This window comes from Colias croceus, chromosome 11 (genome assembly GCF_905220415.1).
Source record: "Colias croceus chromosome 11, ilColCroc2.1".
Lineage (NCBI taxonomy): Eukaryota > Metazoa > Arthropoda > Insecta > Lepidoptera > Pieridae > Colias > Colias croceus.
In genome coordinates this window covers 822519-846090 of record NC_059547.1, presented here as the reverse complement: position 1 = coordinate 846090, position 23572 = coordinate 822519, and the positions used below count along the sequence as shown (strand labels likewise).

At 35.1% G+C, this 23572-nt stretch overlaps 2 protein-coding genes across 4 annotated transcripts in view; one reads left to right on the top strand and one right to left on the bottom strand.

Moving 5' to 3' along the window:
* Positions 1 to 11490, top strand: part of LOC123695441 (BAG domain-containing protein Samui) — a 30124-nt gene extending 18634 nt beyond the window's left edge. For 2 of the 3 annotated variants that reach the window (XM_045641287.1, XM_045641288.1), the window contains exons 2-3: positions 8754 to 8898; positions 9425 to 11490. In XM_045641287.1, the coding sequence (XP_045497243.1) occupies positions 8754 to 8898; positions 9425 to 11244 (1965 nt within the window). In that variant the 3' untranslated portion in view covers positions 11245 to 11490. Of the gene's footprint in view, positions 1 to 1671; positions 1835 to 8753; positions 8899 to 9424 lie in introns of those variants that run through there. The other variant, XM_045641286.1, reaches the window with a different exon arrangement.
* Positions 11491 to 14309: 2819 nt separating this feature from the next.
* On the bottom strand, positions 14310 to 23178 carry LOC123695415 (vacuolar protein sorting-associated protein 18 homolog). Its single transcript, XM_045641256.1, has 9 exons — positions 22708 to 23178; positions 22086 to 22417; positions 20678 to 20989; positions 19187 to 20409; positions 18483 to 18652; positions 17690 to 17841; positions 17376 to 17441; positions 16078 to 16243; positions 14310 to 14852 (listed from the first exon to the last, which is right to left on the bottom strand). The coding sequence occupies exons 1-9, from the start codon at positions 22964 to 22966 to the stop codon at positions 14617 to 14619; spliced, it is 2916 nt and encodes a 971-aa protein (XP_045497212.1). The 5' UTR covers positions 22967 to 23178; the 3' UTR covers positions 14310 to 14616.
* Between the last annotated feature and the right edge of the window lie 394 nt (positions 23179 to 23572).

The window sequence follows — 23572 nt, the reverse complement described above, 5'->3', positions numbered from 1 at the left end:
CGCAATGAAATTTGTATAATGCTTGTCAGAGACGACTCAGTTGGACTCCGTCTTATTTGGATCTTCGTAATAAATATTGAATGTCCAGTCTTTTTGTTTTGGGATACAAATGTGGATAATTGCTGGCAATGTTTTGGTTCATTAATCTCTTTGTTTGGTACAATGAATCGTTAATTCTTCTTCTTTTTGATTTTATATCGATTCTTCTGTGGCAATTTGTTCTAATTCTTCTTCATTCTTCTACATTATTTTCTCTTTTCATAAAAACAATATTTTGTATATAAAAATATCCTTCCGTCAAATCACTTTACACAAATCTCAAAAATCCCTTGTTTACATCTTCGTATATTCACACTGATGAAAATGTTTACCATCACAAATATTTACTCGATAAAATTTAATTTTCAGTACTTGTTCGTGTTTCCTCCATTATTTCTACCCTTGCATAATTAACACGTGACTAACGTTACGAAATAGCATAATGATAAAGCGCATTTATAAAAGTACCATATAATAACGCCGGTTTACGTGCTTTTGTTAGCAGAAATCCGATTATAGAAGATTTGCTCGAATATTCGACGGTTCGCTGCGCAGGTGTAAGAGCTGCTGAATTAAATGCTACTATTATTATTTAGTTACTTTTGTTTTTAAAATATAATGTAGTTAAATAATATTAAAATGTTGCACAAAGTAAGCGTGATTGTTGCCTAATGAATAACAAACGATTGGCAAAGGTGATTTGATTCATTCAAAGTTCGGGAAGCGACCGTGAGGTGTGCGTGGGCTATCGTGTTAGTGATTAAACAAGGTTGTATTGCTGAGGAAAACGATAAAAGACAAAATGTATTATCGTCTTAGATTAACAAACGTCATTATTATGATAATGATCTATTTATAAATTATAATTAATAAAAAAAGGTCCAGAACAAATACGGAACGTATAAATAGAGATATATGACCATTTATGCACTAAGTATTAATATTTTTGTTCAAACTCAAACTCAAACATTTATTTATTCAATTAGACTACTATTTAGTAGCACTTTCGAATCGTCATTACATAAGTATTTTTAACATTTACCACCGATTCGGAAAGCAGTATCTATGGAGAAGAATCGGCAAGAAACTCCATAGTTGCTCTTTTAAAATCATGTCAATATTACATAATATGTAACTTATATCTAACTTATACATATACATGCTATGTTATATATATTTTCTGCTAAATTTTTCTTTTCAGAAAACTGAAATATTATGAATACAGTAGTAGCAATAACATTTTTTTCTTGTTTCATTATATTGTAACAATCTTATTTTAACTTACTTTCTAGTTTCGTGGAAGCACTAGAATGACTATTGTTGTTTACTATAAAATTAAAATCGCGATCTTTTTCATGACATATAAATTATATGCAGTGGAGAAAATGTTTACTAGCTCCTATACTACATTGCACGCGTCGATAAAAAACAAAACTGTTGCACATTTGTAATACATTGCTGCGTCCGTGTACATTCAACATCTGCTCCCCTCACACCGCAGCTATGTACGACGGGCAGGCGCGGTGAATCGATTGCTCGCCGTAGTCTCTACAACCACGCACCTCTCGAAGCAGCGAGACGGTTCTAGAAACCATCGCGTTTATATAAAAGTGTTCGCGGGACGCCGCCATGCTTAGTTATTGTCGAGACACGAGAGACATACGTGCGTGACATTTCAATCCCATATACATAGCAGTGAAGTGATTATTTGTGTAACAGTTGTGTTTATTGTTTAAATATGGAATCTCCAGTTGTTGTTGATAAACCGCCAGAGTATCATGGGAGCGCGAATGAGGTAGGTTCTATATTTGGAGATTATAAGCAAATCGGTTTTTAATTAATCATGTTTGCATGGAAATCTATTGTCGGCGAATTTACGTATTTCTCGCAGATTGTTTAATTAGGAATTATGAATTAAATTGAAGGTGTTAACACGAAACAAGTTTTGATCTCGCCAAATTAACGTTAACTTAAAGTCATTGGCATTTAAAAGCCTGCAACACCCACTCTTTACTTAAGCCTCGAAGGATCAAGATGTACAAATATTTCACGTCGATTGAAATCCATTTATCAATTCATTAATTTCCATTATTTTGTTTAAGATTTATAGTTTATTTTTTATTGAAGCCATCCTATATTATAGTTGTTAAGTTATTGACCTGCGTTCCATTACTTTCTCATCTGATGACTTCATCTGAAGCAATAGTAGTAGATTACGGCAAATCTATATAATCTAATAATCTATATTTCGGTTAAGTTATCGCAACATTAATTATTTATAACAAGGCAAGGATATCAAATTGACTTAACACGCGTCCGATTAAGACCAATTCTGTTTTGAAGGCAGTATGTTTCTCTGCTGCACTTTTTATATTTAAAAAGTGAGTAAGGGATTCTAAATATAATAAGATTACCAATTTAGCCAAAATCCGCGTCCACCTGTCGACGAATATTGCGCTCTCGTCATTCATACACATTTGCTTTTGTTGTTTACATTTTTAATATTCCCCACTTCTAAAATTGGTGTTTTGCCAAAATTTGTGTGTCATGATTGACTAAATTCAAAATACACGACCTGGCATTGAAATTGAAAATGTACTTTATATTATTATCCCAAATTGAAAGATTTTTGAGAACTCTAAATAGGGCATTAGAAAATTTAATACTTTGAATTTCACTTTCATATTAAATTCTCACTGTTGCAATTGTTTGCTCACACTCAAGCTTCTGTTTATTTACCACATGTTAAGGAGGACATCAAATTGTTGTAAATAATTCGACGCCCCGTACTGAGTCACCGTCGCACGCGCAGCTGTTATCGAAACACCATTTATAGATGTGCCACAACAGTATTTCACTAACGTGGCCTTTGCAGAGGCCATAGATAAAATATAGAAAGCACACGAAGGTCTCGCGGAAGTCGATTCGATATATTGGAAATGCAATGTCGAATTTATTGATGTGAAAACGAAAAAAACATACCTAGTCAATTTCTGTTGGCATTTATGTAGGTACTTGCGAAATAAATTTAGCAGTAAATGAATGCGGAAATGAAATTCGATTATGTAGACGTTAAGCCGATGAGTGAATTTTAATATTCTGTGGATGTATTTTTTGTTTGAACTTTATGAAATGAATTATGAATTTAACAGAGGATTCTCTTTCTTTGTTCAAGCATAATACGATAGATTCGTATTGTGCTAAATCTTGAACAAATAATATTTGTAATGCAAAAATATATTATAATTCAGTAGTATCTATGCATATAATATATAATATGTATGTCGATAATTAAAAAGAGTGTATTGTTTGTGAAAATGAAAAAAAAAACATAAATCTGATACAGCATGTTTGAGCAAATAGAGAAGTTTTATTTAAAAAATACAAGGTAAAATAGGTTAATCGATTTCGCTTCCTTAGAAAACTATTACCACATGAACACATATGGACATATTTGCACGTCTAGGCTAACCTTATCGATTATTCCTCACGGCAAAAAAGCTTGCATACTTTCTCTATTCTCCTAGAAATGCTAGAAAGTTTACTTTTTCGCGGACATTCTGTTATACTGTAAAATAATAAAAGACTGGATATCCTTAGCGAAGGAAATATAGTTACATGTATTCTTAAGAGCAATGAACCCCGTATGATAAATTGCATCACGAAGAACGTCAGAAATGGTGCAAAACAGATACTATTTACATCCATAATAGATCTTTGAACCAAGCTAAAATAAGCACATCCCATACTAAAATGAAATGCCCGATAACCCGGGATTCAAAGACATAACCCACAGGCTCTCTGCAAGATAATTCGGCTTATGATTCCGCGTCTGCGTTATTTATCACTGTGGATGTTCTAAATATGGCACAATTATTGCCAGCACGGGTTTAATATTACGGAACAGACTGGTTACATCAGTTTTAATAGCCCGATTAGATAGCGGTTATGATCTTCGTTTTGGTGATGTTTAATCACTAGGCAGGAATGTGCTTTTGGTACCCAATAGTTGTAAAGATTTGGACACGTCGGAATGCTTGGAACAATTGGCCTTTGGGTCAGATTGCCTTCATTTAAATTGTTTGTTTGTAAAGTGAACTCAGTTAATTCGATGAGAACAAGATTTTTTTATAGAATTACTACACACTTTCAAGATGATATGATTTACATAGCAGAAAATAGGTGAGAAATAGTCGATTTCATTAATGTTAAAAGCAAATTTCTTTAGTTTAGTTTTATTGCATCGTATGTTTACATTAAAGAGGCGCCAGTGTTAACATTAGAATTGAGTCTTCAGTTTATACTCTCCAGACGGGTCCACCTTGGCATTTTCTTTTTTATGATTATATCGATTGTGGTATTAACTTAGGCTTCTGAAGTGTCCATACTTCCATACTAATATTATAGATTCGAAAGTAACTCTGTCTGTCTGTCTGTTACTCAATCACGCCTAATCTACTGAACCAATTTGCATGAATTTTGGTATGGAGATATTTTGATACCCGAGAAAGGACATAGGCTACTTTTTATTGTGAAATATCTACCACGGGCGAAGCCGGGGCGGACCGCTAGTAGTTTATAAATTATCATATAAATATCGTATAAAGTCATCAAGCCTGCGACAGCTGAATGGATTAACAACAACGCCTGTCGTACTTTAAAAGCGATAAAAAACATAGCTCTTCATTAAAATATTATTTCTCGTAGCGAAAACATTACATTTTTGTCTCATTAAACATACCAACAAAGATAGGAATGTTGATAAAATAACAAATTAAGCATTCATCGAGACACGATCGCGGTGTTTGCACTCTGATGATCTTTATCTAAAAAATTACACTCATAATGTCATAACACGAAAAGAAACAAGTTTGTCGATTTCGAAAACATTATCGTTTTAAGTTATCTCGATGATGTCATTCCGCTTGTAAGGAAAAATATCGGCGATACATAAACGGTTTTAGCAGTGCACATGCGTCACATGCCGCCTACTTGATAAGCGCTAATATGGAGACGAGAAATCTGGCCATTTGTTAATCTAAATCACCGGATGTGTGAGGCAGATTTCAATAAATTAATAAATTAACTGCTTATTGCGTCCTAAGTCTGGATAATATTTCGGGAGTTCATCCACAGCATTTATTCCACGTAGATGAAGGCTGTGTGTTTGTACTGTAACTTAAATTTATCCAGGATTGAATTATTTACTCACCGTCCAAATCATAATTTCTTTTAATTTGCTCGATCACGATAATTTAATAGACGTGTAAGTGCCGCAAAATGCATTAATAATCTAAATTAAAAGCTGCTTGGTTGTTTTTTATTTTGTTTTTTTTTTCCTTGTTTGGTTAGTCAATATCTTGGTTGTCCTGTCACGTAAAATCCTGCTCTAATAACATAAGTGACGAAACCATCTGACCATTAGTTGATTCCCACCCACCGGATATGCACAGTAATGATATATTCAGATCATTACTCGTGTTGATTAAGATAAATGGTCCGATGATAGATGAATTATTTCATATCCGCCAGCGATATTTCCAGTTTCCTTAGATGCATTATCGTCCTTGTGACATTGTTTATGATGTATTGTGTTCTGATTGAAGTAATGTGTTTTTGTTCCATTACCCGGTTTTTTGCATTACATGATTCACTCGCTCAACCGTCTTTCGAGGTTTTTTAGTATATTTTTATTTTCTTTGGCCGTTTCTTCATTACATCGTATCGAAGTCCGTCGGAGATGATTTACTGGGTTCGGTCATTGACTCTGTTCAGTGTTCACATGTGTTTGGCGAATATTCGACCTGTATACTAATTAGCTGTTACTCAGGTTGGATAATAATATACGTACGGTGTGTGTCGTTTACATGATATATCGGATTAATAAGTTCTAAGTAAGGAACATGTTGAAGATTTACCATTTCTGATCAAGGTATAATGCTGTTTCATGGCTGTTTAACGGTATAGGAATATATTTTGCATTTAGCTAAGGTGCTAATTATAAATCTCGTTATTAAATCCTAAGTCAACTTTTGCGTAGTGTTTGTGGTACGTGGTCGTGGTATATACAAATTGTGTTCTAGATTATCAGAGTCGTTACTCGGACAGTTTTAAAGCACGCACGTAAGCCTCTCACCCAGTTTTACTCCCCCTATAGGTCATGGTGGTGATTTTCGACATTATTGACAATTAAAACATTCCAATACGTGGCCCATATCACGAGACGAGACACGTGCGGCTTCTATTATTGTTTGCGTTGTCTCGCCGCGTCACGCCGTGTCCCACACGGGGTGATGTCACCGGCCACAATCGGCAACAGATTAAATAATACTCGTGAATCAACGGCACAGCAAAAACTTGAACGTTCGAGCAATGTCGTGGAAGGTATTGTTTGTGCTTCTATATGGACATTTATTTTTGGACGCGGAGTGATGAGTTCTCGGTGGATCTTTGCGTAGTCAAATTACGATGTACGATGGAGGTTGCATTGTTGATCCTTTTTTTGTAACTAGACGACCAAGTATGGTATGGTTGACTTGATATTATTGAAGCTATGGTTGCCGTGTTATAATTTTCGGATGTAAAGACAATTAGTTTTGTCATTTGTGGGTCTTGAAAATTCACTTTCTTTTCATCTCGAACGTTATGATATAGAATACAATAGTTAATAGATATTTATGAACTGATTAATAGTATATCGTAAAAAGCATATCACGTAACATCGCAAATAATGCTAAATGTACAAGTAAACAGTAAGTGCAAACTGGCTCGATAAATGACGCTGTTGAACATCGATAAGTGTTCAACAAATCCTTATCTTTTGAAATCTCGTAGTTTCCTAATAATAATATGTTTTCTAGTTTTGATTGTAGAATTTATAAATGGTTCGAGGGTAGATAATTAGTACGTTCCATAACTTTTAATTTAAATTATAATCAGATGTTTTTTTTTCTAAGTTTGGTGTTTGAGTTTTAACTTTTAAGCATACCATTTTTAGGTAGTAGGTACTTGAGAAATCAAGATAACAAAATAAAAATATCGTTAGTGCCTTTAAGTTTTGGGCATAAATCAGTGTTTACTCATGATGATGACAGATCGACAAGCAACCGAGAAATTTGGAGAATTTTTTTTTTTCGAATTAACTGCGCATTTAATAATATCGTTTAACGTTCATTTATAATAATCGAGAAGTCGAGTTCCAATAGTAACTTGTTATAGTTTTATGTAGTGTTGGTGACGCGTATTACACGATCAATTAAACAGAAGTCGTGAATTGTTAATTGACACATTATTATTATATCCTTGCATTTGTATTGCTAATACCGCCCACGATGTTTTGTTAATAAGTGAGAATTTCTCAGAATACATATTGTTTGTTGTTTGAATCGTGTTCTAGAGAATTCTTTTTTATTCTGCATCGTAATTAATGTTTTTGTATGTGCATTGTGCAAGTGAGTGATGATTCTTTTTTTTTTGTGTTATGCAACTTATGTGGTGTCGTGTGACATCATTGATTTTATGAGAAAGAATTTAAGAAAGTTTCGCATTTGTTATATGTACATCCGGAAGCTTTAATATATTCTGTTCTTGATATTGATCAGTTTCGATATGCCGTTTAATTAGAAAGCGTTTGGGTTGAGTAATTTTTTTCGCTTTTTTATGTCATTTTAGAAATTTAGTCTGAACTAAGTCGCTCGAAAGGTTTGCACATTGAAATACGTAGGTTTAATAAAATTCATTTTTTTTTTTTCTTAGTAAGGGTATGTTTTTTTCTATACACTCATTCGCTATAACTGAAAGCGCTTTATGCAATTAAGTTATAGCTATAATTAAAATCGATGCCTCTTTTACAATGTCTCTCGATGATCGTCACCCAAGTTAGGTATGTCACAATTAATATTCTCCTACATCTTTATTCAACGAGATACGAAAGCTCTGACTAAGGCCGCCCCTCGGCCTCGCTCGCCCTATTTGGGTAACTCTTCACGATTACAAGTTCATTGCTTCAATCCAATATTAATAATTTTAGACCTTATAAGTGGACAATAAAAGTCATAATGGCGTATAATTATTATGCACCGAACGTATAATTTGAACGTATCAACATAATATTGGTGATTTATACTTCCCGAACGTTTACTTTTTCGAAATGGTTAATTGCGACAAAATATCATATTTGGTTGATTTTTAATTTATTTTTGTTGGTACAAGTTCGATTGGGCAACTGTTTTGTCATGTAGATTTTGCTTACAATGTTGCATGTAATTGATACATTCTTTTAATTAATAAAGGTTGTCATTTATCGAATAAGTATTTCTGCTTGATTTCCGCAGAAAATGTACGTTATTGAAATTCGCTTATGAAGTCGGACTGATAGTATTTGGCATTTTATCAAAGATATAAATTATATTAATAAAGATAAGCAAATATTATATGAAAAATAAACATGTATCATTAAGAATGCTTATGAGCTTGATACTGTTACATATATACAAAATTGATCATATTATATGAATAGAGCTAAAAAAACGGGTCTTCTAATATCTTAAACGTACTTTTTCAAGCACCAATTATAAATGGCTGATTGTGGACTGAAATGATAATCATTCAAACGTTTTACTTCTATCACAAGCAAATTATTCTCAAAATTATCACGATCCGATATCATAATAATTAAGTTTCACACACGTCTAACGGTTCCTATTCAATTGCAGCGCGGCTTCCCATTTGATGAGGAGGAGGGCAGCGGCGCGTGGAGCGAGCTAGCGGCGCGGCACCCGGACATTGCGGCGCGGCTCCGGCAGCGGCCCGCCACGTGGGCCAGGAAGCGCAGGCCCTCCAGCCAGGACGCGACTGACGGTACGTGTGTTGCTATGTCTATGTGACTAGATTTTTGGAAAAAATATTTTTTGAGAAATTTACCTATATTATACACTAATATTATAAAGCTGAAGAGTTTGGTTATTTGAACGAGCTAATCTCTGGAACTACTGTATCGATTTTAAAAATTCTTTCGGTGCCCGCTATCGAGGAAGATTATAAACTATAATATATTATCACTCTAAGACCAACAGGAGCGGAACAATGCGGCTGAAACCGCGGGGCACAGCTAGTATAAAATAGTTATAAAATTATCGGTTTTCTAGTATCAAAATTTATTTGCACATAGCACACACTACACAGATGCGCATAGCATTAAACATATTAACATATATCGAGATAAAGTGTGCATAATTCTTTGTTATTGTTTTATTAAAAGGAAAACTTGTAGCATTTCTTTTCTAGTAGTTAGTATTACATATTATTTAAGATTCACTATTTGGCTGTTATTAAACGGTCAAATCCTGTTTTACAGGTGTTTCAACAAAGCGTTTCATTATTGCAGATTTCGGAGACAGTTTCGGCGGCTTCGACAGATTCCCCTTCGACGACATCCCGCCAGAGTTCAGAGAGCACTTCCCGTCACATTGGAACAGGAGGTTCGGTTCCCGGGAGGAACAACCGCCTTCACCGCCACAACCGCAGTCGCCCCCGCAGCAGACCGCCGCCACCCAGACTGAACAGAACCCCGGACCCTCACAGACAGAAGAAGAGCAGCAGCTACCACAATACGGATTAAGGAACACGGTCGATCTCGGCCAAAAGAGCCCAGCTGATCCCAGTCTGGTTGATGGTGAAGACAGAACACACAGGTCGATGTCAGCGCCGCCCGACAACAGATCAGCGAACAGCAGAATGAGCGGACACCCGCAGGAACACTCGCCCCAGCAGGAGCAATCCTCTAACGTTAGACACATACCGATTTTCGTGGAAGGCAGAGACGAGCCAGTGATAAATAAGAACGTCGATCATGGAACTCACTTCGGTGAGACAAAGCAGACCTACGTGCCACCTCCCCCGAAACCTCACGTAGATAGAGAACAGTATTTCGCCGATGACACTCCGCACGGCTTCCACCACCCGCCAAATTTCTCCAGATCCTTCGCCACGCCGTTCAACAAAGGCTTCAGGCAGGGACCGCAGCCGTTCTCTCAACAGAAGATGTACCCACAGAACGCGTTCGCTCGAGGCGCGTCGCCGCAGAGGTCGCAATCTCCCAAACCGCAGATGCATCCCGAGGAGCATTTCGTTAAAGTGCCCGTGTATCACGACCAGGCGGCACCTCCGTCCAAGCCCCAGCCGAAACAGCCCTCGCCCCAACCGAAGCAGCCCTCGCCCCAAAGAGCCACGCAGTCCCCGCCGCAGCACCCCGCGCCGCCGAAGACTCCGCCCCAGGCCCCTCCACAGGCGCCGCCAAAACCTGCCGCCAACGACCCCATCACTATGATCCTCAGTATTCAAACCGACGTCCTCAACCTCATGACTGAGGTCGAAAACTTTACTGGCACCAAAAAAGACAAAAAGTACATATACCTAGATGAGATGCTGACCAGGAATCTCATTAAATTAGACAACATAGAAACGGACGGCAAGGAGAACATTCGGCAGGCGAGGAAGGAGGCGATCAAGTGTATCCAAAAATGTATAGCTGTGTTAGAAGCCAAAGCCGAAAAGGGTAACGCGACTCCACAGCCGCAAGACGTAGAAATGCAAGCTGCAGATGAAAAGGCGGCTGAACAAGAATCTGTACAAAATGGTGACGTAGAAATGAAAGAGGAGAACAAAGAAGTCAAAGAGGAAGCTAAAGTAGAACAGCCAGCACAGGAAATGCCGGAAAATACAGAAACGGCCAATACTGAGGCTGCAAAACCTTTAGAAGCTGAAAACAAGCCAGATGCTGATAAATCTGAGCCTTCAGCGGAACCTGCTGCGACTGATAATAAACAAGAACCAGCTAAAGTTGACGCTGAATCGGTTAAAAATGAAACAACACAACCTCAAGTGGCGGACACACGGCCGAAGGACACCAAAACTCCCGAACCCGAAACAAAGCCGACTGAACAGAAGGAAGCTGAAAAGAAAAGTCCCAAAAAGGTCACGAAAGTCGTGAAGAAACGCGACAAGAGCAAAGACAAGAACGTCAAAGACGCCAAAGAGACGGCGAACCAGGAAACGGCGAAAGATAACAAAGAAACGGAGAAAATTAACGTAGATATCGAAAAAGATAGCAATAAGCAAGAAAATGTAGATAAAATAGAGACGATGCAAGTGGACGCTAAGGGGGACAAGGAAACGATGGAAGTCGACGGTGCTGCTAGTCAATAAAATTAGTTTGCGTTAGAGAATTTGTGTAGATACAAGAATACGCGCACGGTCCATCTATTCACCGTCTGCCGTCGCTTGACACAAGTGTTGCAACTTTATGTTTGTAAATTATAAGTTTTTATTATTGTGACGCAGATGCTGTCCGCTAGGATTCGATGGTCTCCTGTTATTTAAATCCTTATATTTAATAATTTATTGTTTATCGTACGTGATAACAACATTTTCTCAATAAACTATAAATTTGCATAACGGCTTTTATTTATAATCCCTTGAAATATTACTAATTACTATTACAAAATCAGTTTCAAGATGTAAAATCTCTTCTTTAACATACTGCTAGCAACAGTGCTTAATTAGAATACATAAAGCAAATAATTATTGATCAAAAACAATTAACAAGTAGAAATAACTAGTAAATATCTATCTACGATGAACTATTGATTCAAAATCGTATTAAACACAATAATTAGGACATATACATTGTCTCGAAAAACTACTGTATCTATTTCAAAAATGCCTCTGGAAAGCTGCATTATCATTGAGTAATGTAAAAAACAATGTATTTGCGCTTTTCTTGCGAATAAATTAATTTCATTTCAACATAATATGTATAGGTTTTATTTATTACTAGAAAATAAATAGAACTCACTAAAACCATATAATACTTAATGGTAGCTGACGCTACTAAAACCATAAAAAATGTCATAAAATGTCTCACTTGTGGCGCCGCACTATGTGTTAGAAACACTGATTTTGTGTCATGATACTTTTTTTTCAAAAATCTTATGTTCGTTATCATTACAAACATTGCAAACAACAGAGTGAAAGTCCCGCATTGATTCAAAAATTAGGTTTTTCATATATTTAATTCTAAAGTTAGTCTGTATCCAGGCGATGAAATTCATAAAATATGTAATGTTTAAAAAAAAGTAAACTTGTAAATGGAATTTTGAATTTACATAACTATTCTGCTGAAGACTATCCTACTAATATTATAAATGCGAAAGTTTGTGAGGATGCGTCTGTGTGTTTGTTACCCTTTCACGCAAAATCTACTGAACCGATTACAATGAAATTTAGCACACATATAGATGCTAACTTGGATTAACACATAGAATAGGTGTTTCACACGTTTTCCTATAAATATATCTATCTATATATCTCTATAAATACCTATGCAAAGTTAGATTCTAATTCTTTGTTCTGTAGTTTTATCATTAATGATTTTATTGTATACATTTGGATAAAATGGTTTCGGAATAGTCTGATAGCGCCATATTCAGAGTTTTAATGTGGATGAAATATTATTTTTTGATTGATAACACATCAAGACATGAATAAATGTAATATTAAATATAGGTATTAGTATGATAGTTTCTCAGTAAAGTTAAGTGAGCTTCAGAAATCTACATAGCAAACATTCAAATTTAAAAAGGACTGCTAAAAAATCGAGATGGTTATCGATATAGTTCAGGATCCATCGCCCATTTTTGCAAGTGACTACTATCAAGCTAATTTTCCGTTTGTAGCTTTATTTTGATGAGACGCCCAATAATTTCGTATAGGAAACTCTCGATAGTTAGTAGCTAACAGAGATAACAAGGAAACAATTTTTTGATTTGATGGTTCTCAAATATTTATTACCTACTATATAACTGATTTTTTTTTGTTCAATCTCAAGATAATTATCTAAATTATTCGAAAAAATATTTGTTCTACAAAATCTATGGTTTGTTCAAAGAGTCCCCCTTTCCAAAGTGTATCGATAACGAGGTCATCATAAATGATTACTAACAAGCTGATTTTTTTGTTTTTGCGTGATAAATATTTGAGAGCCATCAAATCAAAAAAATTTATCCTTGTTATCTCTGTTAGCTACCACAATCGAGAGTTTCGTACACGAAATTATTGGGCGTCTCATCAAAATAAAGCTACTCACGGAAAATCAGCTTGATATTCACTTGCAAAAATGGGCGATGGATCCTGAACTAAGATGTAAACTGCGCCTTGCTTACAAAATAGGGATCAGATTGATTAAGAAATAAAACACAGTTATTTTTTATAATATAATATATTAAAGATTATATGCGAAACAAAACTAAATCACAGCTTATAACAATTGTTCTATCTATACAAATATAAAAGTATGTAATATAATCATTAGCTTAAAAACAAAAAAATAAAATAATAACACATTTTATATATTTTATGATTTTAAATCATTTTCAAATCAAATTATACCATAAATGAATTTTATAGAAGAAAGAAAACAGTTTTACATTTATGAGACAAATGATTAGAAATTAAATTAAATCTGATTTTAAACGCGATCTATTCGATAGGTAAATAATATATTAAATAAATCGCATTTAAAAACCGTTAAAATCTTTAATTACAATGTATAATACTCGCGTAAAATCACACGACTACACTATGATTATGATTATACATTAATTTTATCAGTCTTAGCCTTAGAACATTATAAGCATACACAAACGAACAGTTCATCTATATTCTATGTTCATAATTTAATGAAATCTAGTTACATGTGGGCAAAAAGTGCTTGCGAAAGCGCGTTTTTTGATGATTTGGTCAATTTGTGGCGGCTTTTTGTGATATTACAGTTTATATGAACTTTTTTTTTATAAGCCACTAACTAACACATTATTCACCAGTCATCCCATTTTACATACAGGCTCTATATTCCAATTTTTGCTGTGACCTTTTTTACAATTGTAATATGTACAGTTCGATTCAAACATAATGGCGGTTCGGAAGTTAGCTGCGAATGCAGGAGCGCGCAGGTATCCATAAAATATAATAATTAATATTATAATGTTCCGGTAATATCTAAAATTATTTTCTGCGCATCGGATCGTACGATGTACCGAGCCGCCATCAATTTTGAATCGTACTGTACTATGAAAAGTTTTTGAAGTGAAACATCTTTATCGGGGTTGGAAAAAAATTTAGTGTAACATTTTTTCGTTACGCGTGACATTTTTCCGTTACGCGCCATCTTTTTCTTATCCCTACCATGCGTGATTCGACGTATTTCTGTAAAGTTGCATATAGTAAATTATTTTTTGAAAAATAAGGTCATAAAGAAGTTTCACTTCTTACGTGCGTACACTAGTACACGCACACATTTTTTTATTTATTTTGGGGCAATTTTCCTTTATATTTGATATAACGCCATCTAGTTACAGATTACGCAAACATTTATACATAATACGTGATGATACAGTAGACAAACAATGTTCATATACGTAACAAGGTTTTATATTTTAACTAGTACATTCTGGCGCCATTCGGGTCATCAAAGCCAAATCACTTTTCCTGTAGCATAACACCATACCACCTTCACTACACTCACTCCCACTCCTTCATAACGCGATCCCAGTCCTCATCAGCTATGAACGGTTTATCGATACACGATATCATATATTCCCCGCACAGCACACACTCACTGGCCACTATGTCGTCTATTTCGTTTCTCAACACTTCCCGTAACGGTAGCCCGCTAGATGTCACTGTAGATAGCTCAATGTTCGATAGTACTGCGAGTTGGCGCTGTAGGTCTGTCAGTTTGTTTCTACGCGCTGGAGCTGTGGAGAATTTGATTATTAAATTTTTGTATAACTTCGATAAGGGTGCTTTTCTTCCAATAATGTTCGAAGAATGTGGTACGGGAGCTAGCAACGTTTTAAAAAAAGTAATTTTAGTATAGTTGGGTTAATAAAAAATTGCGTATGGCACCTATTTAACAACGAAAACAACTTATGTCTAATGGATCTATGTAAAGGCAAAAGATTAAAAATTACGCGTTAATAAATGACTTTAAAGTTAAGTATATTTTCCTGTGCGCACTAATAAACGCAACCACTACCGCCAGCCAGACAGCCCGGACTCTAACCGAAATATCAAGAGGAACCAGTATATCAAAGAACCAACTATACTAAAATTATTCTTTCTTGTCAACGTTGCAGTTGCTACCTCTTACACCAATGAGTTTGTAAATAACCAATCATAATATCGCTTCACTGGTTGACCCGGCACAGGTTTTTACACGCTTTATATTAGCTTCACTTGGTATGTTTGTAACCGACTTCTTTGGGCGCGATTTTGACCCACTTTAAACGGCCAGATTTCGTTCAAACTTTGTAGATTTATTGAGGACCGATGACAATACACTAATTTGATAAAATTTTCTATTTTTTGGTTCGGTTTTCTATAAAAAGCGTGTTTTTTAGTTTTTTTAAACTATTATTATTCTAGTAGGTTAACCAGGGATTTGAAACTTATGTGAAATTATGAAAAAAAAATTGTGAAAAAACAAATAAATTTTGAATTTGACTTTATTTGATTTGCTTCATTTAGTTTGAAGTTTGAAGTGTGTAGCGTTTTGAAGCACATTTTTGGTGGAAAAGCACCTTAATAATTGTTTACTCTGGAGGTTGAAACTAAATTTTAAAACACTGGTGGTTGTGTGTGTGTGTAGTTGAAATTATGTTTGTATTCATGTGCCTGGAAATAGGGCGGGGCGAATTTATCATTTGTTTGTTTATGTGTGTGTGGTGTGTGTTTACGTGTGTTGGGTGTCTGTGTGCGTGCGTGCGTGTTTGTGTGTATGTGTTTACGTGTTGTGTGATTGTGTGTGGGCGTAGCGTATTTTTTATTTATTAGCATACGTACGTATGTGCGTGGTATGTGTGTGCGTGTGTGTGGTATGTTCTGGATGTGTGTGTGTGCGTGTGTGTGTGTGGTATTTTCTTGATGTGTGTGTGTGTGTGAACTAGTTGTGTGTGTGTGTGTGTGTGTGTGCACACTCACGCAGGGCGGGCAGCATGTGCGCGAGCAGGCAGTCGGTGTGGAAGCGGTGCGCGCAGGGGAACAGGTAGAAGGGCCGCAGTAACAGGGCGATGTCGCACACGCGGCACACGTCCGTCACCGACACGAGCACGGAGCGGTTGCGGAACGACTGGATCTCGTTGCGCACCTGCAAATTGTGAGAGATATGAATTATTTTCCGAGTTTACTAGAACATTTTGAATGTGGTCATAAAAATATTTAACCCATTAAGCCCCAAGCGGCCCGATCGGTCCCAGACACAATAGATTTTCTATTGTGTCTGTGGTTCCGGGACCTGAGTTACTACGTACAATATACATACAGTATAATACTGTTACTTACAAATTACAATACTATTCTTCTTCAATATAACCTAAAGGTACATGTGAAATTTTATAGGTAACTTATGGGCTTTCCGCCCGCGGCTACGCCCGTTTTGTTTCAAACCTAATAGATTATATACTGAAACCTTCCCCGTGAATCACTCTATCTATTAAAAAAAACGCATCAAAATCCGTTGCGTAGTTTCAAAGATTTAAGCATACATAGACATAGAAAGCGACTATTTAATACTATGTAAATTCAAAATAAAAAAAAAAACAGCATAATTTGAAAAACCTACAGCCTAATAAATGGAATGGAATACGCAAGTTATGTGTGCACAATCAAACTCAATATCAACGTCCGCGTCGCTGAGACGCTCATAATGCGCGCAATGACGCGCCAAGTCCGCTCATATTTATCTATACATATAATAAATCTGTAGAAGGGTCAATTCTGTACACTGAAAATATTGAAAAAATAAATAGCAGGGGGTGTTACTGGATCGATACCAAGCCTAAATATGTGATTAAAAAAATTTTTGTCTGTCTGTCTGTCTGTATGTATGTTCAGGCATCACGTGAAAACTAACGGTTCGATTTCGATGAAACTTGGTATAATTATAACTTATTATCCTGGGCGTAAAATAGGATACTTTTTATCCCGGAAAAATACGTAGAAAAAAAAATTAATCTTAATTTTTCTTAATTTTTCCGCGCGGACGGAGTCGCGGGCGAAAGCTAGTTTACAATAAAGCTTTAAATTTATTTATAATATAGCTCCGCTCCTGTTGGTCTTAGCGTGATAATATAATATAGCCTACATTACTAGTGGATAATGTAGCTTTCGAATGGTGAAAGAATTTTTAAAATCGGTCCAGTTGTTTATGAGCCTATTCATTACAATCAAACAAACAAAGTTTTCCTCTTTATAATATTAGTGTAGAAAAATGTACTTACGCATTCCGCAGATTTTGTCGCATCCTCCATTTCCACTTTTAATTCTTCTATCTGATTGTTGTATTCCTGAAAGTAATGACATTTAAATTAATAAAGTTAAGCACATTTTTAATATTTAAAACCAGAAGAAATGTTTAGCTCTTTAGTCAGTGATTTAAGAATAACACCATACAGTTTTTTTTTTTTAATTAAGTAATACTGAATTAGAATTTTTTAATTATTTTAAGCTGAACGAAATACATCGTCAATAAAAAAAGGAAACAACAAATTAAATTTTAATAGTTCATACAAATTATACAAATATTTACGCTTACCTCTAAACTCTGACAGATCGGTTCACTAAAATGGTCTATAGTCGTGAGATCACTAAAGAACGGCAGGATGTCTTCGATCTTGATGAGCGAACATTCCTCTAGGAGAGCCATCGCTTCCTTTATATCTTGGTTCTTTGTTATTATGTGTTCCGCTGAAATATTCATTATGAGTTTAAAAAGATTTTTCAATGAAATTGTTATGTTCACTTTTTAAATGGATAAAATGATAAAATATAATAAACGTACAGACAGTGAAAATTATAGTAAAACCACAGTAAAACGTTGAATAAATGTTTCTTTTCTTTCTTTCAAAACTATTCACTAAACAGGTAGAAATAATCACAGTTAAAAAATTACTCAATAATAATCATAATTATTTTATAGCGAATTCACAGTAAATTGGCTATTTTTTTTAAAGTCTTAAAATTCAAATACAAATCAATTTCAGTATCATAGATGGTAGGTACATAATACATTGTTTTCTGCTCGTGAATTGAGTGAATGAAATGTTTAAATTGGATTTAATAATTATCTATATCAATACAAAAGCAGACAGTCGTCTATGAAGAAGACAATCTTCTTCTTCATAGATACTGCTTCCCGAAGCGGTGGTAAATGTTAAAAATATGTAATGACGATTCAAGTGCTTCTAGAAGTCTAATAGAATATAAATGTTTGAGTTTAGAGTTTGAGTTTGACAAAACACATGGAATTTTAAATTCAATTTATTGTATATGCGATGTAAATTGTTATCGCATATCTTATGCACATTTAATTCAATAAACAAACATACCAACACCAAGCCACAATCGTTTCTGAGTGCTAACATCGTCAGGCATAGCGGCCACACTCTTAGCCAGCGCTACATCAACATCTAGAGCTAGTTCTAGCGCAGCTTCCCACAGCCCTAGTAGTGCTGAGAGGGTCACACAGGCTTCGGAGAGACCGTTCTCGCGACATAATCTGAAAAATTTTACAAGATAATAAAATGTAATCTATATACTAATATTATAAAGCTGAAGAGTTTGTTTGTTTGTTTGAACGCGCTAATCTCAGGAACTACTGGTCCGATTTGAAAAATTCTTTCAGTGTTAGATAGCCCATTTATCGAGGAAGGTCTACGACCAACAGGAGTGGAGCCACGATTGTGAAACCGCGCGGAGCAGCTAGTGTAATGTAAAAGTGTTGTTATTTAGTCTATGCTAAGCAAAGTCTTATGAATAAGTCTCTTCATAAAAAAAATATACGCAATGGGCAGACATGAGGTAGTCATTTATTGTATACACGAATATCATAAAAATTATATCAAATTGTTCATTATATGTATAAGTTTATGTATAAATATCAATTGCTTGAATTTTGCCAAATTATATTATGGATTTTGAACTATTTATAAACTAAACTTTCGCAAAAATTTGTATGATAAATAGCATGATAATATTAGAGACTAAGTATCAGATGGCCCTTTTGCTTGATCTGACATAAAAAAGAACCTACCTCAAAGCATAATGCACATCATAGTTCACCATAGTAACATCTTGCCCCTGCCTCGCCAGGTACCTCTTCAATGCCGGCTTATCACTTTCCACGTACAACGTCAAAAGGTAGTTATGTATCGCTTTATCTTTCACATTATAGTTCTGCACCATAAACTCCAAGTATCTAGTTATCTCTGCTGCATGTTTATCATCGTTCTCACAGGATAAAAACGCAGGTAATAATTTCGAAGGGCTTAATCTTGGCCCTTGAGCTATTAGCGCATCTACCGTATTCTTCGGCGTCTCCTCCATCAAAACTGGCGCGAATTGGTAGAAAAGTTCCGGCTTTTTCAACGATTGAAGCATATTTAGCGCTTCCAAGAATGATTTCTTGTACACATGCTGAGCTACCACATTTTCATAGTCCTCATTTATCACTGTCAATTTTATTAAGTTCTGTTTGTCCCCGTGAGACGACATCAAGTCGTAAACAACTGATTTCACGTGCTGCATACATTGCACAACTTTCGGTTGAAGGAGGAACACCTCAAAATCGCTCTGCAGCTGATGATATTCCTGGGAATCTTCTTTCCCTGACCGCCTTAACGATCCGAGCTGAGATAAGTACAGCTCAGTCATCCAGATCACAATCATAGAAATTAGAGTCTTATCATCATCGTTTAAGGCTTCTAATCGCTTGCCCAAGTACACTTTTAGCGCATTTACTTGATCTACTTCGAGAAATTTGAGACAGATGGTCTCGAAACTGCTCTGTGTTTCCGCGAATACCTCTGCGCTTTTATCGTAATCTCCCTTAGCGAATAGCAAATCAGCTTGTTTTACGTTAATAATATCGATGAATGCGGGGTTATTCTGGCAATATTCTTTCGCCAGATCGAACTGTTCTTTATCAGAATATATCCTCCACACATTCCTTTCTTCCTTATTAACTTTGTAGCGAAATACTGCTTTGTCTGTGACGGCCCAAATGGTTCGTCTTGCTGGATCTTTTACAATGTTTTTCAATTTGCCGTGGATTTCGGAATATCTGTCTTCGTAAACCAATTCTTGGTTCAGAAGTGATACAGCTTTTACTCTGTCGGAATACATGAGTAAAGCGTGGAATTCGGTTAACACAAAGGAGAGAGGTGTATTCTCTTTGCCGTCTTTGTGAGATGGATAGTTGATTAATTCGCTTTGCGTAAATAGAGAGTTGGAATTTTGTTGTGAAGTTGGATCCAACTGTAAAAAGTATTAAAGTATGTTAAAATAATATTTTTCTGTGTAATTATAATGAATATAATACATTATAACTTCGTTGATGTTATGTGGTTCATGTTCAATGTTACAGCCTTTTTAGGTTTAGTTTATCACAAATGCCTAATGATTATGCCTAAAATTTACTTTAAGTAAAACAGTTTACTAACCAAATTTACCATTTAACGCTTTACCGTTAAAACTTAAATTTGTGTAATTTTAACTTTTTATAGATAAAGTAATATTATTTTACCTGTCCATAAAAAATCCCAGGTTCGGTGAGCCAAGCAAACGTTTTGGGGTTGCTATTCTTATCAAAATAGAACTGCAATTTGGAATATTTCAGCGTAGATGGTATTTCCTGAAACCCCGTCTCTGGTGTTGTGAGATACGAATGGAATATAGACTGTAGAGACGGCTTCTCGTCCGAATACATCGCATGTCCTATGAACTGGTAGAGACGAGTCGGCGTAGTGACAAATATAAAGAATTTGCTTGTATTGTTTACTCTGTGGAACTGGATGCCCGTGATCGGTGTGTCCGCGCCTTTACCGATGTCGAAAATCTGCATAGATGTATTAATTAACTTAAAACAATTATTTGTTTCTTGATAAAGTAGTAACTAATGTAAACGCGATTTTTTGTATGAATGTGTAATTGTTACTCTTTAATGTAAAATTAACTGAATAATAATAATTGGTGGTGGTGTAGGTTGTACCAAATGTACCAAAAAACATATATAAGCTAATAGCAAAAGAAATACTTTCGACCAACGCGCAAAACCGCGCGGCATAGCTAATATAGTAATAAAAACATGATAATTGCATTATCAAGAGACTAAAGTTACATGTTAAATTAAAACAGTTGCATTTACATAAATACTAGCTTACTACCCGCGGCTTCGCCCGCGCAGTCAAAGAAAAACCCGCATAGTTCCCGTTCCAGTGGGATTTCCGGGATAAAACCTATCCCATGTCCCGGGGTAAAAAGTAGCCTATGTCCTTTCTCGGGTATCAAAATATCTCTATACCAAATTTCATGCAAATTGGTTCAGTAGTTAAGGCGTGATTGAGTAACAGACAGACAGACAAAGTTACTTTCGCATTTATGTATAATATTAAAGTATGGATCTAGTACAAGAGCAGGAACAAATTGTGTTATAGCAAATTCATAAGTATGGTATCCATGTACATTTAACATTATTTTAACAAATATAAATAAATTTTAATTACCAATCCATCAACTTCCTTCCCTCCATAAATGGGTAAATAATTAGGCAGCTTGCAAGTAATGATCAATTATGTTAAACATAATGTATAAAATATGTGATATAAAAATAAATACTGTTGATAATGAAATTTTTAGCTATGCAGTAATTTTTTTTTCACATTATTATAATATATGCAAGTTATTGAAATGAAAATGATAAAATGGAAAAAAAAAACATCTGTTGTACTTGTCTGTAAAGAAAATTAACAGAGACAGACATTTTGCTATTTATTTCAATCTGTTTTAGTTGTAACAATTCATTGATTTAAAAATTTTAATGCTTATAATAGTTTAACATTACCTTGTGATAAAAACATAAATTTTATATTCATCAAAAGCATACAGCTTTTAATAATTGCTTAATATAATAACTTGTGCACACAATATCATACCTGTCTCCAATACTGCTGGCTGGCAGTAAACATCTTGTCGCTCTCTGCCTCCAACTCCATTTCAAGAATATGCCCCTGCGAGGTTCCCAACAATATCGGACCAGTGGTAGTTGTCGACTTATTCTCATAATTCCACCCGACTTCTGTCACCTCATAGTTCCGTGATTTACTCACAGACTTCAGTTTATTACTCTTACGATGTAGATACACTAGTTCCGGACTCCCGTCTTTGTTTCTAGCCGCGAATGCCAGAAGCAAGTGGTGTCCGAGTGGATCGAGGAATATTGATGTTAGTTTCGAATTTGGTTGCACACTTTTTGTGTACTGGATTTCTGTAATCAATTTGTAATTTCAGCAACACAATTGGATTTATATCATGTTTGTTGTCTATTGAAGAAAATTACCCTGGAAACTAGTGGCTCATAATAACAATGGTGAAATTAAAATTAATTTAAAGAGTTAATAGAATTCAATCTGTAAGACAAAAGACAATGACAAAGATGTGCAATTGATCATCAAAACACTTTGGAAACTAGCCATTCAATAGATAATGATTATGGTAATTGTTTTTCTTATGTTACTTTATTACTACAACTGTAGTAATAAGACATAGATTACATACCTTCATGTTGATCTGGCATCTTTAAATCCAATCTAAATAGCTTCCCATTCGCCATCGCCAATACTAAATAGTCGCTAGAAACTGCGACATGAGTGATCAAATCCGATGGGTTAAAATTCATTTTCTGTTTAGAAAACAACGGCGTGTTATCTTCTAATTGCATGTTTATGTATCCAGAAGAGGTCATTTGATCTGATACTGTTACAGGCCGCTGAGAAACCTGCGAAGCCTGCTCGTACTGGTCGAATATCGATGTCATTTTGTTTATTTTCTGAACCCGGAGTGAAAATCCTTATTAACTCAACATATAGGATGAAGGACTCTCTTCTTTTTACAAAACACACTCTTAAATGCCCAAAAGTTATTCTTCTTTAAATTAACACCGTACAATTTTTATTTAAATGTAAGAAAACTCATTCCCGAAAAATAATAAGGCAAGAAGTAAGAAGGGAGTAATCAAAATCACAATCAAAATAATATGTCAATCAAATCACAAATGTCAATAGTTATTAGTTTTTCTATTGCACAGATATTATAATACCATACAGTGACCAAAATAACAGCAGATAAAGCGTGTTATAGCTTGGTTATAGCTTTTAATCGTATAATATATACAGTAGTTTAATTATTGTGAGCATAATGTATATATATATATATATATATATATATATATATATATATATATATATATATAGTTTACACAATGATGGTCCTAGTGTGGTCCTATCTAAGGTCCTATCCTATAATCCTAAATCCGTCCTAAATCAATAAAAATGTAAAGAAAGAAATAAATAATAAAATATCCACTGTCTATAGCTAATATGATGACATTGACAAGAGGCAACTCAATGAATAAGTTCGAAAA

What these genes read in the sequence shown, in the direction of transcription:
- LOC123695415 (XM_045641256.1), bottom strand. Translation starts at nt 22,966, where the DNA reads ATGACATCGATATTCGACCAGTACGAGCAGGCTTCGCAGGTTTCTCAG. An exon ending in ACGATTGTGGCTTGGTGTTG is followed by an intron (nt 17,842 to 18,482) that starts GTATGTTTGTTT and finishes TGAATATTTCAG; the next exon opens with CGGAACACATAATAACAAAG. An exon ending in CGATCTGTCAGAGTTTAGAG is followed by an intron (nt 17,442 to 17,689) that starts GTAAGCGTAAAT and finishes CATTACTTTCAG; the next exon opens with GAATACAACAATCAGATAGA.